Source organism: Acanthopagrus latus, chromosome 1 (genome assembly GCF_904848185.1).
Source record: "Acanthopagrus latus isolate v.2019 chromosome 1, fAcaLat1.1, whole genome shotgun sequence".
NCBI lineage: Eukaryota > Metazoa > Chordata > Actinopteri > Spariformes > Sparidae > Acanthopagrus > Acanthopagrus latus.
In genome coordinates this window covers 29,086,147-29,106,763 of record NC_051039.1, presented here as the reverse complement: position 1 = coordinate 29,106,763, position 20,617 = coordinate 29,086,147, and the positions used below count along the sequence as shown (strand labels likewise).

Sequence of the window (20,617 nt, the reverse complement as noted above, 5' to 3'; positions counted from 1 at the left end):
GTCTTTGCCTCGTTTTTTTCCTAAAATCAACAGTCAGCTCCTTGCTTTTGCTGACAAGCAGTAGCTTGTTCTCTGTGCGTCACTCAGGATTGCTGATCGCCTCCCAATATGAACTTTCATCTGATGATGGTGTTGTCAGCACACTTCACAGTAGAGTGAAGGCTGGTAGTGCAGTTGTGGGTGTACAGTGTGAAGAGGAGGGCGGTTGAGCACACAGCCCTCGGGGGCTCCAGCGTTGGGCAATAACGTAGAGGGCGTGTGACTGCCGAACTGAACACTCTGAGGTCTGCTAGAGAGGAAGTCCAATATCCACTTGTATACTCAAGCCAGAGTGTTTTGCCGAGCTCTGTTTTGCTCAGCTCTCACAGTCTGCTGTACCCAGTCCAAACCACACACTAACTACTATGTTGAAAAGTGCATCACTATCACAGGTAATGCTTCGGTGGAAGGGGCCACCATCATACCAACAACAAACATTATCATGTCTCTATCTTTATGGCACTAACTGCCATCACTTAAATGGGGATGAACATTGCTGAGAACACTTTTAAATCTGTATGTGTATACTGTCATAAATGTGGCTAGCAGAGCAGTTGAGCAAAGTCTGTTTGCAATTTTCCATTTGAAGACAAGGTTGTCAAGGACAAGGATTTTTACTGATGCCTTTAAAGAAGGCCTCTTCAAGGCTTTGGGAACTAAGAAATACTGATGGACATGTCTTTGATTTCAGTTCAGCATATCTGGTAACCACTAACAATTGGAATCCTGTGTTTTCTTCAAAGTATTCATACATCCACTCATCAGAAATGCTTCCATTTTAAAAACTGAAAGCTAGATAAAAGAAATTCTCAGTGCAAAATTTTGGCTATTGATGTTGTTTTATTCATAAGACATCCACCAGTTAACAGATGTACAACAACATTTTTCAGAATTAAATCTTAAGAATATAAATTGTTATTAACTTCAAAGGTGTACAATGATTTTCATAGTATCCATCACTCCATAATCACTGCTAATTATATAATTAAGAATAAAAAACTACAAAAAAACACAAGTAAAAGCTATTCCAGTTTCCCAACTGCTTTTTTGATGGCAACTTGGAGTTGAGACAAAAAAAACAAACAAAATAAAATAAAACAGAGCCCCGTGTCTCCGTCTTTTATTTTTCTTATCTTGCATTGTACCGTTTGCCATTCATGATGTACAACAGTTTATACCATTACTGTATAGATTCAACAATATTACAGAAACAAACTGCAGTGTGAAGACAAAAACAGTGGTGAGACAGGAATTTCACAGCTCAGCATCAAACATTCTGTACTCTGTATCCAGTGTTAATGAAGGAAGGCTGTCGGAAAAATGTAGGAATTAACTGGTCTGACAGTACTGGTCAGAATACCAGGGATATGAGTACAAACAGGCAGGAAAACAGAATGATTGCTTCTGAAAGAAAAAAGGCTGCTTGATTTTATGGAGACACAATGTGCTCAATATTAAACTATTGTAAAATAATCATATGACAATGGTCAGAAATGCATCTGACTCCATCAATAAATGCCTAAAACTGAGCTCATTATTATGATGTGTTTCTGGTGGTCATTTTAATAAATTCCAGCAGTTTTAATTTCAAAATGTCTCTCCTCAAAGTTTGTTTCATTCCACAATGCCATGTTCTGTCTGAATAAGTAAATAGCCAATGAATACTGGGGTGTGACAATACTCTCTGCTCAGGAGACGAGACAGTGCACAATGTTTTAACACTATTTTTAGGAAAACTTAAATGACGAAATATATGACTGGAAAAATAGTGTTTTATTCAATCAAAAGTCACAAATTGAAAATAAAGCAGGTCAATTTTGAAATGATTTACCTTGTAATCATCCTATAATGAATGTTATTTCAGGTCTTCCTTCTGACTGAGATTTAATTATCATATGCAGTAAAAGACACAAACAATATGTAAGCACTGTAGAAGGTTCAGCCACAAACTCAACTGACTGGCTTCTCGGATGTATGATTCCTCATGAGTCTCTTTAAACCTTGTAACTGAGCATGAACTATGTGTGAGCTTCTAATTTATTCTCGTTTCCACCAATAAAGAGCAAAAAATAAAAACTGTGTAATTAACAAAAAATAAATAACACTACGTTTATCTTAGTGGAAGTGGAAACCATAATCAAAGTAGCACTCTCTGAATATTAAGTGTAAACACAGACCGACCAAATTTTTCTTTTTAAGCATTATACAGAGCAGAGAGCTGGCTGCAACTACACAGCCCAGCGTAAGGGCACACTCATACTAGGCAATCTGTACCATGCCCAAGCATGTTTGACCCCCAAAATCTAGTTTGTCTGACTAGTGTGAGCGCTCTGCATCCCACACGATCCTGGCCCTAGCGCAGTTGGAGGGGGTGTGTTTCGGCGCTGCTCATTGGAGGGACAGGGGAGGAGGGACTGTGTTGCAGCAAGGTATGGAGCAACTGGGCCAAGTGTAAATGCACCCTTAGATATACTAGGCTATTATGTGCATTGTCAGTCACAATAGTGAAGCCATGGTTTGGCGTTTTAAGCTCCCAGTTGGTGACAGCTGCTTGGAAAACTTTGGCTATGATTGCCCCAGTGCGGGACTTGGAAAGTGGGCGAGTCTGCACTACAACCTTTACCATTTTTCAGTGTTTTATTCAAGGGTGTGGTTGGGTTCTGTAGATGACTTTGCATAGTGGTCATGCTAGCCGCAGTGTACTTTACTAATTCCATACAGTGCTTTCATATTGTTCGTGTCTTGTCTGTCACTCTGTAGGTGTCTATTGTTTCCACCAGGTATGCAAAATGCTGCCATACAAATTATTTATAAATTGCAGGGCTCTATGATAGTTCAATGTCAGACTCCTTGGCAAAAAATATAGTCATGTTTTAATATGGCAAGATCTCGAGGCATGAGATCTCATCACACACCTAATTAATACTTATGTAAGTTACCTAGACACAAGTCGACAGCAGGGGACTTCAATATTTCTCTCGCCAACGAACCCTTCCTACATATGCATAATAAAATTATGTTCCATTTGAAATGGGACCAACAATAATGTGCAGCTAACTAGCCAATATGTTTTAACACATAGTCGGCCACACATTCTCATCACAAGTCATAAAATTCTTACCGTGACATGACAAAATTTCAGTATTTGACAATCCTGGAATGAGACAAGCCCGAGTTAGTTGGCTCTAATGGCCAGGTGCTGCATAGTGACTTAGCATAAATGTTAACCTGCTCACATGACTGCATGAGGAAACCAGCAGCTCTGTGATGCTGTACTTCAGCACAACAATACTTTGAGGTGAATGCTAAAGTGAGAATGCTCACATTACAATACTAACATGCTGATGCTTAGCAGGTAAGTTTTAATGATTATCATGCTCATCATCTAAGCATGTTAGCATGTTAACACATGTAGTAACATTTAGACCTAAAGATGGCACTAGATGAAAAGTTAAGTGATCATGGAAGTGTTTTCATGCATGCATGATTATATGTACTGAGGCAACCATTGACAGACTGACATTGCCATTCCTACAACCATGCTGTTAGCATGGTTAAACGTATATGATTATTTTTTGATTCCATGATTAATTCATGGTTCTTCTAGAATTTTGTGTCTGTATACATTCACGTGGTTTTTCATTTCATCATGTATTTATTAAATTCGGTATTCACCAGTTAAGAAAATGACAGACAGGCAACACTTTGAAGCACTGAAGGAAATGGATGATTTAGCCATTGGAGGCAATGATTGAAAGCTGTATAGTTCAACAATTGTTTAACCAAACATTCAGTCATATTTTGTCAAAAATATTTTCTTTTTTCTTAAGTTAATGTTGAATATTTACACTGATAATCCCTGCCAAAATCATTCTGTATTTGATGCCTTAAAGAGCTGCCTGTGTTTTAGTGCCTCAACACTTGTGCATTCTTAACTTAACAATCTGTTTTGATAGTACTGTGCAAACTAAAAAAAACCAAATAATTAAATTCAATATAACTCAGTCTAGGAGTCATTAAGAAAAAAAAAAGAAAAGCTGAAAGAAGTTTGGCATCAGCTGAACTGCTGTTTCACTGAAAAAGCCTGCATTGACTTAACCCAGCATCAACATGTTAGGCAATGACAATTAAGAACTTTAAATATCTAGATTGTAATTATTTTATTAAACACCATTTGACATGGGTATCATGTGGAAAAATAGGTTTGTTCAGTAACCCAAAATACTCTTTATATACAAGATTATAGTTTGTTTTGTGAGAACACTGCTTTTAAAGCCTGTTTTGACTGTACATTGTACTAATTAGGATCATTATATGTATGTGTTTAAGTGATCACATGTCAATACTCTAATTATATACAGGGGGTATTCTTAATAAGGATTACAACCTCTTCATTCACTCAAATTAATAAATGCAGTATATTCCTCTTGTCAAGCACACTCCGTTAAGTGCGATTGGTCCATTTGTACAATGTGAAGATTGAATGAGTTAATCTTTGGCAGTAGACAGTAGATCACTATAAGATACAGTCCCATCCCAACAAATCTGCGAAACTCATTCGATAACCCAACAGATGAAGGTCAGTTTCACAGTTCGACATTGATGGAAAAGAATCAGGGCTTCAACCAAGTGATCCTTCATCAGCTCTCTAATTAAATGTCAGCCTGTGATAGTCTACCTCCCTGCACAAACTCTGATGAATTTATTACAAGCCGGTTAACAAATTAAAGCCACAACACTTCACATCACCGGATCTCTCTGCTGTAATTGCAACTGCATGTACATGCAAAATAAAATCCTGTTACAAATCAGTCCATCATTACCTGACCTTGAATCAACATGATAAATTCAGTAGAGTTCCTAAAGAACAATCAGTGGTTCTTTGTAGAAAATACTGTTATACAGGTCATTGTTTTCCATATATTAGTGACAGTGTAAAATGTAAGTGCAGACATAGATGTACATTAAAGCTTCATGAAATAAAGTGACCATCTGAGACAGATGATAAAACTGAAGTTCTTTCTTCACAAAGTAAAAGCATGAAAATTCCATGTTGATAGAGTGAACCAGTGTAGAGTGATCTACCTGCAGATTGTTCTACAGCAAACAGGAAGTCCTGAATAATAGCCCCATGTACACCTGTTATTTGTTAAACCACCTCAAAAAGCATGACACAAGCAAAAACAAAACACTATTAAGCTCTATTCCTCGGCACTGACTGTGTACTATAAATATGTGAATCTGACCGCGGTCTTGCAGCGCACGCTGGCTCCTGAAGACGTCCTCCTCATCTCCGATGACCCTTCTGCTTCTTGTTCCTCGCAGGCGTCCTGATCGGCTGACTGGCAGCTCCGTTTTCCAGTGGCACAGTAACAGGAGCTGCTGGTGGAGAAGTGGGAGAGAAAAGGTCTGGCTCTCCGTCCATGCTGGATTTAAAGGGTCCAGTTTGGGAAAACTTCAGAGGACTGAAAGATACAGAAAGATTTTTATTGATCTTGTTGATCTTTTAGATACATTCTGTTAGGCCTTTATTTGGCATTTACATTACATTTAGGGCATTTAGCAGACACTTTTGTCCAAATGACTTACAGCGATTTATACATTAATTCACTGATGACAGTGGCTGCCACACAAGCTGCTGAACAGCACATCAGGAGCAGTTTGGGGCTCAGTATCTTATGCAACGTTAACAGGGAGTTTGGGTTTAAGCCGCCTATCGATAATAATGATTATCAGGGATCATTTTTAATCATGATAAATAATAAGATCTAATTTACATTAGATTGCCTTCAAGAAGGGAAAAGATAGCCAATTCAATAATTCAGACTGGTAAAAGGTGCGAGGTTTTGGTAAGAGTACATGTGTTATCGTACAGCTCTGGATGTCCACAAATGAAAAAGAATAGACAGCATGTGCTGTAGACAACATGCCATCATGTCACTCTTTTTTCAATACATGGTGAGTTAAAGTCTTTTGCTGTAAATCACGTCCCATAATCACTGCCATCCAAGTGTAAGAGCAACCTTGCTCTGCTGCTTGGGACAGATGCTGTTTTTCAGGCAGAAATGTGATAAAGTCAGTAGGACAGACGGGATGACAGAGGCTTTTCAATGTACGGTATTGATGTGATTTTTTTTCCTCACATAAGTTTGCCAAAGACACGGCCAGTTCCCACATTTGCATTGTTTGGTCCTGTAGATTCTGTAGAAACCTGTTTGGTAGGAACTGGTTAGTTGTCAAACTGAACACACCCCTGTTCCACGCCTTCGGCTTCTCCATTCACACAGATGCTGTCTCGCATCAGCTGCAGCTCTGATACTACCTCTGGAGGCCGATCAAAGCCGGAGCAATACTGTCCCCCCTTTCGGCATTTGTAACTTTGACAGAGACGGCAAGGCAGAGTAACAGCGCTTGATTTCGGCATTGAAAGGGAGTGAATAGGGCTAGTGTGAAGCATAACTTAACTAACATCAACGTAGCAGCTTGGCAGAGACAACTACCTATGACTTGATGAGTGAACAAACAAAATAGATTTAGCACATGTGCATCACATCAACCAAAGTTTAACAGTCCTGTGCAACACAAAGTCATGTTCAGGTAGTAAAGGAAACACATGGCAGACAGAACAGCTATCGGCCAACTGTCTGTTTCTTATGCCATACGTAGCATCGTTGGTATGTTATGTCATCTTATATCCTTACGTCTGACGGCAATTCACCATTTGTCATTAAACTTATTTCTTTGTCATAGTTCTCCGTTGATTTCATGATGTCAAATGCTACCAAGCTAGTCTCGGTTGATTTCATTCATAACATGTGCTATGTTTAAAGCATAGTAAAATACTACTCTTGACAACATGGTAAAATAAAAGGTATAGTCTCGATAGATGGTTGAAAAAAAATTAATATGCAACACCTATGTAAACATAAGCTTAAAAAAGTAAAAAGTGATTTAATTCATGAAAAAAGCATGGTTACACTAAGCATCATTTTCTGATTATGCCTTTTTGTCTTTCTCAGTTTCACCTTTTCTAGTCAACAAACTTGTGGACAAACTGATGACTGTCTCCAGAGTTTGACGAACAGAAGGTGTTAAGCTGACTGCCAAGATATATTTAGTACATGTACTGAGGGCAGTACACAGGCTGAGAATTGTTGTTTTGGAATGGCCTTCCCAAAATCATGATGAACCCCATCAACAATATGTGGACTGTACTGAAGAAAAAAATCTGTGCCAGAATGCTATCAAATTTAGTTGAACATCACTGATTCTGTCAAGAGTAGTGGTTAAAAATTCAGCCAGATGACTACCAGACGCTGCCAGATTGCTATCAAAAGCACCTAATTGAGGTGAAAATGGCCAAGCGACCCGTACCTGATGGGTGTGTGTGGGCTGCTGTTGTGTCTGCGTACAGGTCGTGTTCTGGGTTCAAATGAGAAGCCTTCCTTGAGACTTTCAAGGACCGATGGAGCCACATAGGTGAAACCCTGTAGGAAATAATCAAATCTTAATAATTAATCACAGGTGGATAGTGGTAGTGGCCTTGCTTAATTACTGGAATTGAAATTGAAGATTTTGGAGCTTAAATTTTTTGATGAACAAAAGACTGATAAGGAAGAGAATCTCACAGCGAAGGCAAGTTCTGCACTGTGGCTGAGTGAGGTATCATCGGGACTGTCCACTGGTGTCTGTCTGGTAAACCTGGTGTCAAACTGGCTGACATCCTCATCGGATTGCTACAGAGAGACAGATGGAAGAGGTAAGAAGTGATACGAAGGTAAGTAACTCTGTGACAAAACACAATGAGAGGTCTAAAAACATGAAACTACAGAAGTTGCTAGTTGAGAAGAAAAATATGAGTGAGAGCAGAGTTTGCAGAATAAACTCTGTTAGCTCAGAATAACAAGTATAACTGAACAAGTTATTGGACAATATAATGGGCATGCAAGGACAACTTGATGACCTACCAGCTGTGGCTTGTAAGGCGGCTCCACTGTCTTGTTCAACAGGTCATCCCAGCTGATGTGCCTGAAGAACGGATGTTTCTGCAGTCGGACAAAAGGACTAATCAATATATGTTCTATGGGCACCACTTCCAGCTAAATGAACATTAGTCCCTGAACACCAGTATCTGCAGTATCTTAAATGGCAATACAGCTGAATCAAATCCAGTGTCACTGTCTAGCTTGACTGCTGTCTGTTAGGTACATTTTGATGGCTCTTGTTGTGCATGTAATTGTGTTTTTAATACTATGCACTACATCAATCAGCCGTAACATTAAAACCCCTGTCAGGCAGAGTGCCAATGCTGACCGCTGTCCACTGCTGAAAGCAGCTACAATTGGTATGGTAAGATGAGAAGTGGACCAGGGAGCAACGCAAGAAGTTAGCCTGGTCTGAAGAATCAAATTATACTTTTACATTATGTGGATGAACAGGTGCATGTGTGTTGCTTGCCTGAGGAATAGATGGCACCAAGATGCACTATGGGATTAAGTCAAGCTGGCAGAGGCACTGTAATGCTTTGGGCAACGTTCTGCTGGTAATCCTTAGGTCCTGCCATTCATGCTGATGTTACTACACGTGCCACCTACCTAAACATTGTTGCAGACCAAGTATACCACTTCATGGACATAGTATTCCCTAATGGCAATTGCCTCTTTCAGCAGAATTACGTGCCCTGCCACACTGTAAAAATGGCTCAAAATCGCCAAATCTCAATCCAATCGAGAAACTGTGGGTTGTGCTGGATCAACAACTCTTTGTGTGTCGTTACTTCCAAGTTTGAGCAACAATGTTACACCGCAGAATTTACAGTCAGCTCCTAAATCGCAGATGCACAGTGTGCCTTGTTTTCTACTGTAAATGTATAGTCTTAAGAATTTATCAAACACAGAGTCCACTAAGCTCTAAATGTGGCCATATTTTCCAGTCTCTTCGTCACAATGGCAGGTAAATGTTAAATGTTATAAAAAACTTTGCCATGTTTTGGTGTCAACTGCGGGCAACCTGCATCTCAGCATAGATCTAGCTACAGCCATGGTCAAAAGTTTTCATATAACCCTGAACAGGTGCAACTCAAAAAGTTAGAATGTCATGAAAAGGTTTTTTTTTTTATTCAGAAAATGAGTAGTTTATTTAACATTAATAACACATTTAGTGAAATATGTCAAGCAAAAATCCAGTATCTCAAAATATATAATTATTACATTAGATCGATTTAAAAAAGAACTTATAATACAGAAATGTCAATCCTCATAAAAGTTTGTTCATTTATGCACTCAATACTTGGTCGGGGCATGAATTACTGCATCACAATGACTCACAATGAGGACATGGACTGTAGTGACTGTGCAAGTGTTTGACATTCCACGCATTCTTAATTTACACAATCCACATGTGCTGATTGTAAAGATTTATCGAGTGAGCTGACTGGAGAAGGCATAGTGTGAGACAGCCTTGGTGCTGTATTCAGTGCCCTTAAAGTGGTGCACAGTGTGCGCATGACAGCCAAGATGACGGTGTTCATTGTAGTGCACTAGGCTATATGGAAACTAAAGTCGTACTCATGTTGTATGTTGACTGTATTCATTTTTTCATGATATTTTATGTAATCTTGGAATTCTTAAACGGATGATGGTAATTTTGTTATCAAACAGTCCAGCCCTCTTTGTTGCGCTTCGAGTTGGAATGAGATGGTGAGACAGTGCTGAAGAAATATGATTTCAGATTTCGGTGTTTTTGGAACAGTCATACTTCACTACATGCACAAGAACAAATGACACCGCTGATATAATTGTTCACAATATCATGGATCTATAAATAACATTTGATATGATGTAGATTTAATTGAGAGATGTATCATTAAGCACCGAATAATGAGAATGAATAATGAATAATGTCTCTGCTTTGTAAGACCAAGCACATAGGCTAGGGAAGTTATGGTGCATTCAAGTGCACCTTCAGAGCTTGGAAATCTATTCTTGAATGGCCACAAAAGCTGACTAAAATTGGAGAGTTTAGTTTTTTTTTTAGATCTTTTGTTGAAATACATAGTCTTACATATGTGATTGCCAGTCATTCCAGACCCGTAACCTTGGATAAAAACAAAGATCAGATGGAGAAGCTCTGAGTAATATGTTTGAGGAACCATGTACTGTAGGATAAACACTACTTGCTTTTTTCTGTTATAATGTTTTCAATATGTCTTCAGATGTATTTTTAGCTTGCACAGTGAAACTATGGTAACACCAGGCAGAAAGCTAATACAGTTAAGTGTAGCTGTAACCACTACTGGATGAATGTGTGTGAATTAAATGTTACCACAGTTAGTTACCTGAATATCAGCACAGTCTGCCTTACTGGAGCCAAGTCTCTGGGCTGGATTCTTCTTCAACAGCTAAAAAAAAAGATACAGTGGGGTCTATAAAGTTCTATTTTTCTATAGCAACTCAGTTTTCAAACATTCAATCAGTTGTTTTTCATAATATGTTTTTAGTGAGCAGTCATACAAAGAAAATAGTGGAATTAAATCAAATGAAGAGGGAAAGATAGATACTTTCATTAGATTAAATACAGTCAGTGGAGACAGATTAATGAATCCAACTGTAATGGATGGTAATTCATATGGAAGTTTTCATGTTAGTAATATCAATACTTATTATAATAATGGTCACCTCATATAAAACCAAACATTGGCATACAGATATCATATCTGTTCAAATACAAAATAAATCATTTGACTTAATAATTATAATATGAATAAACTAAAACTAAAACATTCAGCATTTTCTGAATAACTGCACAGGATTGCGGTTGGCAATCTGCTGCCATTGCTCACAGTAAGTAATTGCACACAATTTGATGTCCTTTAAGTGGTAAACTTCATCACAAAAGTCTGCACTCATTGTGTAAAGCACAGGGTGTTTTAGCTGGTGGAACAGTGCAACGGCTGGATCTAATGGTTATTTCAATCAACACTAAATGCAACAAGAAGAAAGTTGTATTTACCTATGGGTTCCCAACCAGACCACTTAAGTGCATTATTTTAGAACATCGTCTTGGACTTTAGAAAACAGTGATCAACCTTTTTCACCATTTTCTAAAATCTTATTGACCAAACAACTGATCAATGAATCAAGAGTTCGACTCTAAAGCACTGTTGATGTCATTTCAAATGAATATATAAATGTAGAAGATGGAACCTCATGTGCAGCTAATTACACCCAACTGAAAAAAGTGATTTGGACAGACTGATCTAAATCTTCAGAAAACATACAACTAGCTAATTTGTTAAGATTTGTTAAAAATCTAAACTGAAGGCTTCCAAAGCGCCACTGAGAAAAAGAGGTTTACCCATATTTCAGTGTTGCTGCATTGCTTTAAAAAGGATTGCTCTGCAGGGTTAAGTGGTTAATCTAGAATTATTTTATTTTGGTCAATAGCACGCATCCACTTTGCAATAAATATCAGAGGTTCCCATTTCTTGTCACGGTAAAATGAGAGCGAGCACATTTTATGCTCATTATTGGTGGTTATAGAAGAAAAAACACATCAAAACACTGCCAGAGTAGTTTCACTGAGAGAGGAAACCTCAACAATGATAATTGATAAACTAATGCAAATAGATGAAATGTTATTCACTCCTTTAAATTAGTGGTGAAGGCACCTCTTTTGGGCTGTAAGAAAATATGAGCATCAGAACACTTTGAACAATCAGTCGAGAGTAAAAATGACTCAAGGCTATTTCCATCAGTAAAAAATGACTTATTGCCATCCACTCAGAATACTCCCTATGGCTGATTAAACAATGTACAAAATCTTTTTTTCCTGCCGTTAATCTATCAGTGTGTGTGTTTGCGTGTTTTGTATGTGTTATAGTACCTTCTTGATGATGTCCCTGGCATCAATGGTCAGGTATGGGGGCAGATTGAGTTTACACTTCAAAATCTTATCAATTGTCTTCTTCCTGTTTTCAGCTGTGAATGGAGGCTGGTGGAGAATCACAGGAGTGAGTCAGCAGTAACTAAAACAGGCAAACTGCACACTTAGCCACGAGCTGCCCAGTGACAGTGAAGCACACGATGCCACTATTATGACATTATCACCATTAAAAACACTTGTTTCCAGAAACTGCTGCAATTATTTAGTCGTAACAAACACTTTCAACCTAGTTCCTCTTTTTTTCCTTGACTGAACTGCATCCATAGGTGTAGTGGTGCCAGAGCACACATGCTCTGCCACTTTTTTTTCTTGAAGTGAGGAAATAAAGTATATACATTTCAACCAGATAAAGCAAATTTAACATTTTCCTTAACTTGTGCTTGAAGATCATTGGTTATATATTGACCTGCAATTCTATGAGTATAGGCAAAGCCTATATGCAATGCATTCATTTAATACTACACTTAATATGGACAGTTACATATTAAACATATTCTAACACTGCAGTGAAAATCTACAAGTTTTTTATGAGTTTGCATTGTGAATATTGTAAAAACAGCGCAATGACTCATAAAGGCCACAAGACAGCAGTAATGTCAAAGTCAGTGTTATTAACGCAATGTTGAGATAATAGAGATGTAAGGTTGTGTTTTATTCTTATCTGTAGTAATGTCCAGTAACTAGTGGAAACTTGGTGATCTCATCATTTCTGTAGTAGGTCACAGCCAAGTCCCTACTACAAGTACTCTATGCCTCACTAGTTTTCTTGAGACATGACATGGACAGAAAACTTTTTCTTTTCTTTCCAACCCTCATTTATTGTCACAAGCTTTGGGTGCACACCAAAAGAATGAGATGGAAGATACAAGCTACTCGGAATGAGAATCAGGGGGATGATCTCACTCTCTGTGAAAGACTAAGCAGTTGCAGACCTCAGGCTCAGGAAGCTACCCTTCTGTGATAAGAGGAGAAAATTGGGCTGGTATATAGTCAGGGAGCATCTCTTAAGAGGTGTTCTGAGCATGAATATGAAGGACAATGTGGAGCAGGTTCTTACTCCACAATATTCAGTCTAAAGGGAACGAAATGATATACATTTCTCACAATTAATTACTATTCTCTCACACAGTTCTAACTTACTGATCCGGTCATCATATCATACATTAGGGCCCCCAAGCTCCACCAGTCTACTGCTCTGTTGTGACCCGTCCTGGTCAGGATCTCTGGAGCCCTGGCAGAGAAGAAGACATACACATCATGCACATGTGAATAGTTTGAGGATGTGTGTGGACAGGGTATACTGTTGGAAATGTACTTAATATTCCTGTGGATTCAGAAAATACTGAAAATTCCAAATTTAACATACAGTTACATTTGTTTGCTAAATGTACTGAACGACATGCATGAAATATGCAAACGTCACACAAAATGTAATCACACATTGTACATTGATGTTCCAAGTATATAAATTGTCTTAAAATATTTTCTGTCTTATAATCCTGTATCAACGTGAGCGTAACATTTTTCATTCAAACAGAACAAACTGGCAGTGTGTGTGTGTGAACTGTTAGACTGAGCGCAGTATTACCCACATGTACTCTATGGTGCCACAGAAAGTGTGTGTGACACTTCCATCATGAATTGATTCCTTGCAGAGCCCAAAGTCAGTGAGTTTGATGTGTCCTTTAAAAGAGAAAAAAAACACACTGAAGTAAGACTAAGACTTAAGAAGTAAGACTTGTGGTTTAGCTAAGGTTACTTTTTTTACTCAAAGACAAAGAGGAAATAACACTATTGAGTTTCAACCACAATGCAAAACAGGAAAGAACACTGACATGACAAATGGTGCTCACATCAACAGGGGCACTTATGGACAGTTTCAGTTAAAATGCATAATTTGAAATGAAACATTCCGAACACATATTTTGGGGGAAATGAGAGTGAAATTGGAGCTCACACTTAAAAAACCTCACCTCACCTCGAAAAAAAATCAATTTTCCATAAAAGTAATGACTTTACGTGTGAGTGACTTTTAGTTATCACTGTCTTTAAATCTTAATACATCTAGAGCTACACAGGGTCATAGGTCAGTTGATTCTGTCAATCACTTTGTGCCCCAAAACTATAACAGACTACACATTTATTCCGAAGCCTAATGTATTCAAGCGATCTAAGATCATTCCGCATTTTAAATCAGAAAATGTATACTTTCAATAGTATTTAATTTTAGTATTTGAAGAGCTTGAATTTTTCACATTTACTTGCATGACCAGTATTACCTTCGTGATTCAGCATAATGTTCTCAGGTTTAAGGTCCCGGTAAATAATCCCGTTGGAGTGGAGGTGACCCAGGGCCAATGTGATCTCTCCTAGGTAGAAACTACACACAGACATGAATTATTTGATTCCATGATATACAACAGGCAGACTAATCTGATCCAAATTGCAAAAGTGATTCTAAAGAATGTAATAATGTATCATTATTAAAATTAAGGGTTATTTCATGCCAACTCAGAATTCAGACCTTTTCTAGTTTCAAGTCATGATTTTTTTTTTCTTTCATAAAAAGGTTCACGTAAAGATTCACTGAACCTTGCAAATTGCTATAGCTGAACTGTCAATTTTTTCCAAGTTCAAGTCTCAGCAATTGCTTATTTGTAATTGGATCATCTTGAAATTTGTCCTGAACATCCAAGAAACCCAAAGGATAAGTACAAGTTGCAGAATGTAAACAGTAATCAATTGAATAACAATACTTTATTTTTTAGCTGATCAAAGAATCTTTCATTTTCATTAATGTACATCTCCACGAGGTTTCACTTTCTTGCAATGAAACCTTGAACCTTGACTAACCTCTGTCCTTCATTTGATGAAATCTAAAAGGTTAATTTTCCATACTTTTCATTGGTTGTTATTTTTTTTTCATTTGTAGATGCACTGTGTTGACTTTCAGGTTGTCTTTTTTTTTTTTTTTAAATCTCTGTTTAATACCTGTTGGGCCAGAATTTCATTGGGTACAGGAAATTTGCATTTCAAAGCCAACTTACATGAATAATTATACAAAAAAAATATGTATACCTAGAAGGGAATGCCAAATGTGAACTACTTGGATATTAAACAAATGCCTCTTCAGCAGATAATCAAACTGAAATTTTCTTTTGCAAGCAAGTCCCAAATAAAATAAAATGTGAAACTGAAGTAATCTATTGATGAATCTGTAAGTGCTATTCCCCACCTCTCTTAAGTCTTAATAAACAGGGTGTCATCACACCGTGATTGGCACTCATTTATCAGGAGTCAGCCTCCCCAACCTGTACACAGGTGATCTGAATCCACCGCAGTCAGCCCAGAGGGATTTTGAAATTCAGCCCAAAACAACAAAAGATAGCAAGTCATATACAACGGGATTGCTACAACACTTTGTTTAATTGCATACAGAAGATGTCATGTTGTCATCTGTGGACAAAATATTAATCATGATTCTTTACTTCAATATATTTATAGTATTACACAAGTTCAAACTTGTCTGAACTCATTTCTGACATTATCTAGTATGCAACTAACCAACAAGCTGTAACTTGCAAATTCCCTGAACCCAATGAAAAACAGGATAAATATGTATCACACACACAAACACAACATTCTGCAACATCTATTACCATTCTGCAAAGTACGCATTAGGGTCTCTTGAATGTTCATGACAAATATCAACCCAATCCAGTCACAAATATACGATTTGTGAGGCTTAGAATACACATACAAAGAATAAGAAAAATTATCAAATTTAGCTCAGAGGGCAAAACTTCATCATAGCTTGGAAAAGGTCCCAAGAATTTAATAGATGTTTCAACATGAGGGCCTCGGTGGGTTGGTATGGAATAACCCTAACAAGTGTTGCTGGTTTTCAAAATCCTTAAAGTCCTTACCAAGCAGTGTCTTCCATGAAGATGCCTTCTTTCTCTAACTGCATAAACAACTCCCCTCCTGGTGATAAAAAAACAGCAGGGTTGGTGGGATTAGAGGCATGAAAGATTCTTCTTCCCATGCATTCCTTAATTTCTCCATTCATCCCTTTTATTCTTTTCCCATTCCAATTACATTATGTCCATAAATGCTAAAAAAAAAAAAAAAAAACAGATCAGATGAAGGTGTGTATATAGCCCAAAAGTTAGTCCATGGCAGCAGTCTCTGCTCCTATGTCTTTATCATCCATACCATCAGTCTATCCCTCAATACCTCAGTCTTACCGCTTAGACACTCAAGTATAAGGTAGAGTTTTCCCCCAGTCTGGAAGGCGTAGAGCAAATCCACGATGAATGGGTGCCTCACCGTCTCCAGGATCTCCCGCTCAGCTCGTGTATGGGCTGTGTCTTTAGCATTACACACTATCTTGGCCTATAAACAAGTGAACCAGACAAGTGAGAACATTAGAGAGTTAACAGCGAAAACAAGTAGAAGCAGAGGAAGAAAAAAGTTGAGGGTTGGTGGGAGAGAAAAGAATTAAGAATCAATGGAATGCGAGGAGCACCATCATGTATTGTTTATCTCCTAATTTCAGTCTTAGGACAAAGATGTGGGCTGCAACATTGTACCTTTCTCAGGACCTTCATGGCAAATATTTTTCCCGTCTGTGCACCTTGAACCTTCCTCACCTGGAAAACCTGAAAAAAAGACATTTAATTTGAATATTATTTTGTTTATATATCGGACATTATCAGATAAACAGATATTATCATGGCATACTGTTTAAAGCATCATTGGTGCCAGTGCATGATGATAAATGGGTGCATCTTCAATGACGTTCCTACCCATCTAAAGTATCAATGACTATAATAATAATAATAATAATAATAATAATAATAATAATAATAATAATAATAATAATAATAATAACAACAACAACAACAATAATAATCAGGAAAACTGTGAATATTGGATCTAATAATCAACCAAAATGTATTCATCCCTTTCCAACACTAAACTTTTCTTCTAGTCAGCAGTGTTTCAGCCCAGAGTTTGAATTACTGTGTAGAAATAAACCTATTTCAACATGCTTCAAGGACATGGCTAGCTGCACTTGTTGCTTGAGTAACACTCCTGCTGAAAACAAGGGAGCATACACATTTCAAGAGAAATATGTCAGCTTAAAAAGTGTACACAATCTCACACACACACACACAAACACGCACACAAAGACAAACAGACACAGATACACACACCTTGCCATACGCTCCTTTTCCCAGAACAGTAAGAAGCTCAAAGCAGTCAGGTCCAACTCTCTCACTGTCTCTGTTGACACTTTCACTGGTCAACTCCACCTCTTCTGTCTGAACACTGGGATGAGCAGAGAAGTAACAGCATTGGTAAAAATTTAGTTCTTGTACTATATCAGCATCCTTTTCCCTTTAGATTAAAAGGTAAATTCAACGTACTTCTCTGTTTCTGTCACAGTGAAGTCACAGACATCATCCTGCAGATGGAGAACAACAAGCCAAAAAGGTTTATCAAAGTTATGATAAAAAGGCAACACTTTAAATTGTTTATAGCTAGGGATGAGCTGATCTAATATTCAGTATCGGTGTTGGTCTAATTTTGCCCAAAATATCAGGATCGGATATCTGAGAGGGAAAAATGTATAATCTGATCTGATTTATTGGCCTAAAGAAGTGTTGTACATATTCGTTTTAAAGTGTTTGCAATGTGTATAAAAAAGTGTGACTTAAATCTACATATGCAAGAACACTACGAGTATTATGTGATCAAAACATGTCTAAATCAGCAATAAACTGTGACGAGGCAAATACACAGTTTTCTCAGTCTTGTGTATTTGAGTTATAAGTGTTCAGCAGTAGTGTTATCACTAACTGGGAGATACATACCTCTGTGTCACTGACGTCCTCAGTCTCCAAGTCTATGTCAAACACTCCTGCCATCCTGCAACAGAAACTGTACTGTCACTCTGTGTGCTTTACTCAACCACAGCCTCATTAAAACTTCCACCCTAATGAGGAATGTAGCATGGCTTGGCAATTATGAAACCTACATGTCTCTTGAGCAACAGGCAATGACCAGGCCTTGGTCATACGTACCTTGATTTGACTGCAATTAAATCTGTAAAAAAGACATACAATCCATGTAAATAACATTATCTACAAACATTTCTCAGTTGGATTTCCACAATGTATAGCATATGGATATTGCTTTGCAAGAGGATTTGTCTTTATTCTGTAACGCTTTGTCAGTCTTTAATCTGAATGCTGATGCCGGTATTCATTATCCTAGAAATACCCAATTTATTCCATGAAGCAACACTGTTATTGTTTTAGACATTTGCAAATGAACAGGCTACATTAAATAAATGATAAATAGCAAAGAGATTATTGGGCTTCCTGGGATTCCAGTATGGTAAACCTGTTTCTTATTTTGTTTGCCCAATTATCTATAAGAACTACGCATTTTGTATTTTACTGGGTCTGAGATGTTTCCAAGGACCCATGACCATTTGATTGGCTAGCAACTGAACCAGCGATCTAAGCAATCTTAAGCTCTTATACTCAGCGCTACACGAATCTACTGATATCATGTTAAAAAGCAATGGCGTGCGTGCTTGAGTGTCAATTCGAAATACTGGACCAATCTAAAACTTAATGTTAGCCACGCCTTCACCAGGTAACAAATGTGCCATGGCAAAACATGAGACAGCTCAACTTACACCTTTAAGTTTGAGAGAGAGACCTTGACAACTGTCTCTGTGCCCTTATCCTAAAGTAAGTGGTGTCATGGGATATTTCTTATCTCATGCTACTCTGGGATATTACACTTGTCTCAAGTTACAGTCGTCTCAGTCCAAAATGCTTTGACAGACCTGGCCTTTAGCATAACTGCTCACGTTAGCATGTTTGTTAACCAGATGTCAACCCAAACTACACAAGTGAACGAGACAGCACATGTTGTCGTTTATGTTCAATTGGACTGTTATAAAGTTAGACTGCATGTTTGTTAGGGGGCTTCCCTTACCCGCAAATCCTCCACTGGTTAAAATTGACTCAGTAACGTTAGCTAGTGTGAGCTAACGTCACGCTGATAGCTGGACTGACAGGTAGCGTCAAAATACATGCTAATGCTAGGGTGTCACCTGTGATGGAACCTCCAACGGTTCCTTCTCTCAGTTCGCTGTCCAACTGGTTCAAAAGCGGAATAGATATTACAAACACGCAGCCGTGTCCGTCATCGCTCTTCTCACACGTTCGTCAAACTAACCAGCGACAACACAGAGAGCCGTTTCGGTTCCCTTCATGCTCCTCTATCCAGCATGCAGGCACCGCGCTGTTGTTGTTGTCACTGACGCGGGTTGGACCCTTTAACCTCCTACGTCATTTAGGTGTCCGCTCTCCGCCTGCTTGGTGCTGAGAGAAAAACAGTGACAGCTGTGTTCATAGACATATAAAGAGTAGACGCCGCAACGGCTGCCGGGCAGGGAGAAATGCGGCGGCCATTCTACTCCGAGTTGAATGAATGTAGGCTACTAAGAAGAACGAAGAAAGAAAAGAGAATAATAAATAAGTTTGAGTTGAGAAGCAGGGAGAAAAGATGCCGCAGCATTGCGCAGCTTATTCCTGCTCTAATCGCCGGACTTTATTGAACAGGAGTCGGGGGATTACTTTTCACAAGTAAGATTTAACATTACTATTTGTTGTCTTTTGTAACGATTTTCCGCCATATATATATGAACATATTGATACTCTACATGATTTATATATTTTTAATTTTCTCTGATATATAAACGTATCTATAATATACACTACCGTTCAAAAGTTTGGGGTCACCCAAACAATTTTGTGTTTTCCATGAAAAGTCACACTTATTCACCACCATACGTTGTGAAATGAATAGAAAATAGAGTCAAGACATTGACAAGGTTAGAAATAATGATTTGTATTTGAAATAAGATTTTACATCAAACTTTGCTTTCGTCAAAGAATCCTCCATTTGCAGCAATTACAGCATTGCAGACCTTTGGCATTCTAGCTGTTAATTTGTTGAGCTAATCTGGAGAAATTGCACCCCACGCTTCCAGAAGCAGCTCCCACAAGTTGGATTGGTTGGATGGGCACTTCTTGCGTACCATACGGTCAAGCTGCTCCCACAACAGCTCAATGGGGTTCAGATCTGGTGACTGCGCTGGCCACTCCATCACCGATAGAATACGAGCTTCCTGCTTCTGCTCTAAATAGTTCTTGCACAATTTGGAGGTGTGTTTAGGGTCATTGTCCTGTTGTAGGATGAAATTGGCTCCAATCAAGCGCTGTCCACTGGGTATGGCATGGCGTTGCAAAATGGAGTGATAGCCTTCCTTATTCAGAATCCCTTTTACCCTGTACAAATCTCCCACCTTACCAGCACCAAAGCATCACATTACCTCCACCATGCTTAACAGATGGCGTCAGGCATTCTTCCAGCATCTTTGGATGGATTGGATCACAAACATTCTTCTTTGTGATCCAAACACCTCAAACTTAGATTCGTCCGTCCACAACACTTTTTTCCAGTCTTCCTCTGTCCAATGTCTGTGTTATTTTGCCCATCTTAATCTTTTTCTTTTATTGGCCAGTCTCAGATATGGCTTTTTCTTTGC

At 38.3% G+C, this 20,617-nt stretch overlaps 2 protein-coding genes across 2 annotated transcripts in view; one reads left to right on the top strand and one right to left on the bottom strand.

Annotated features, from left to right (window-relative positions):
* Positions 1-859: 859 nt before the first annotated feature.
* LOC119029178 (ribosomal protein S6 kinase beta-2-like) lies at positions 860-19,326 on the bottom strand. Its single transcript, XM_037115827.1, has 17 exons — positions 19,118-19,326; positions 18,072-18,093; positions 17,862-17,916; positions 17,415-17,452; positions 17,202-17,316; positions 16,575-16,643; positions 16,230-16,377; positions 15,909-15,966; positions 14,262-14,362; positions 13,575-13,665; positions 13,123-13,213; positions 11,923-12,030; positions 10,376-10,438; positions 8,007-8,084; positions 7,668-7,775; positions 7,414-7,526; positions 860-5,504 (listed from the first exon to the last, which is right to left on the bottom strand). The coding sequence occupies exons 3-17, from the start codon at positions 17,913-17,915 to the stop codon at positions 5,327-5,329; spliced, it is 1,413 nt and encodes a 470-aa protein (XP_036971722.1). The 5' UTR covers position 17,916; positions 18,072-18,093; positions 19,118-19,326; the 3' UTR covers positions 860-5,326.
* A 175-nt stretch (positions 19,327-19,501) lies between these two features.
* Positions 19,502-20,617, top strand: part of LOC119029141 (E3 ubiquitin-protein ligase DTX1-like) — a 46,489-nt gene continuing 45,373 nt past the window's right edge. The window contains exon 1 of the mRNA XM_037115775.1: positions 19,502-19,652. The gene's annotated coding sequence lies outside the window, so the exon portion shown is untranslated. The remainder of the gene's footprint in view (positions 19,653-20,617) is intronic.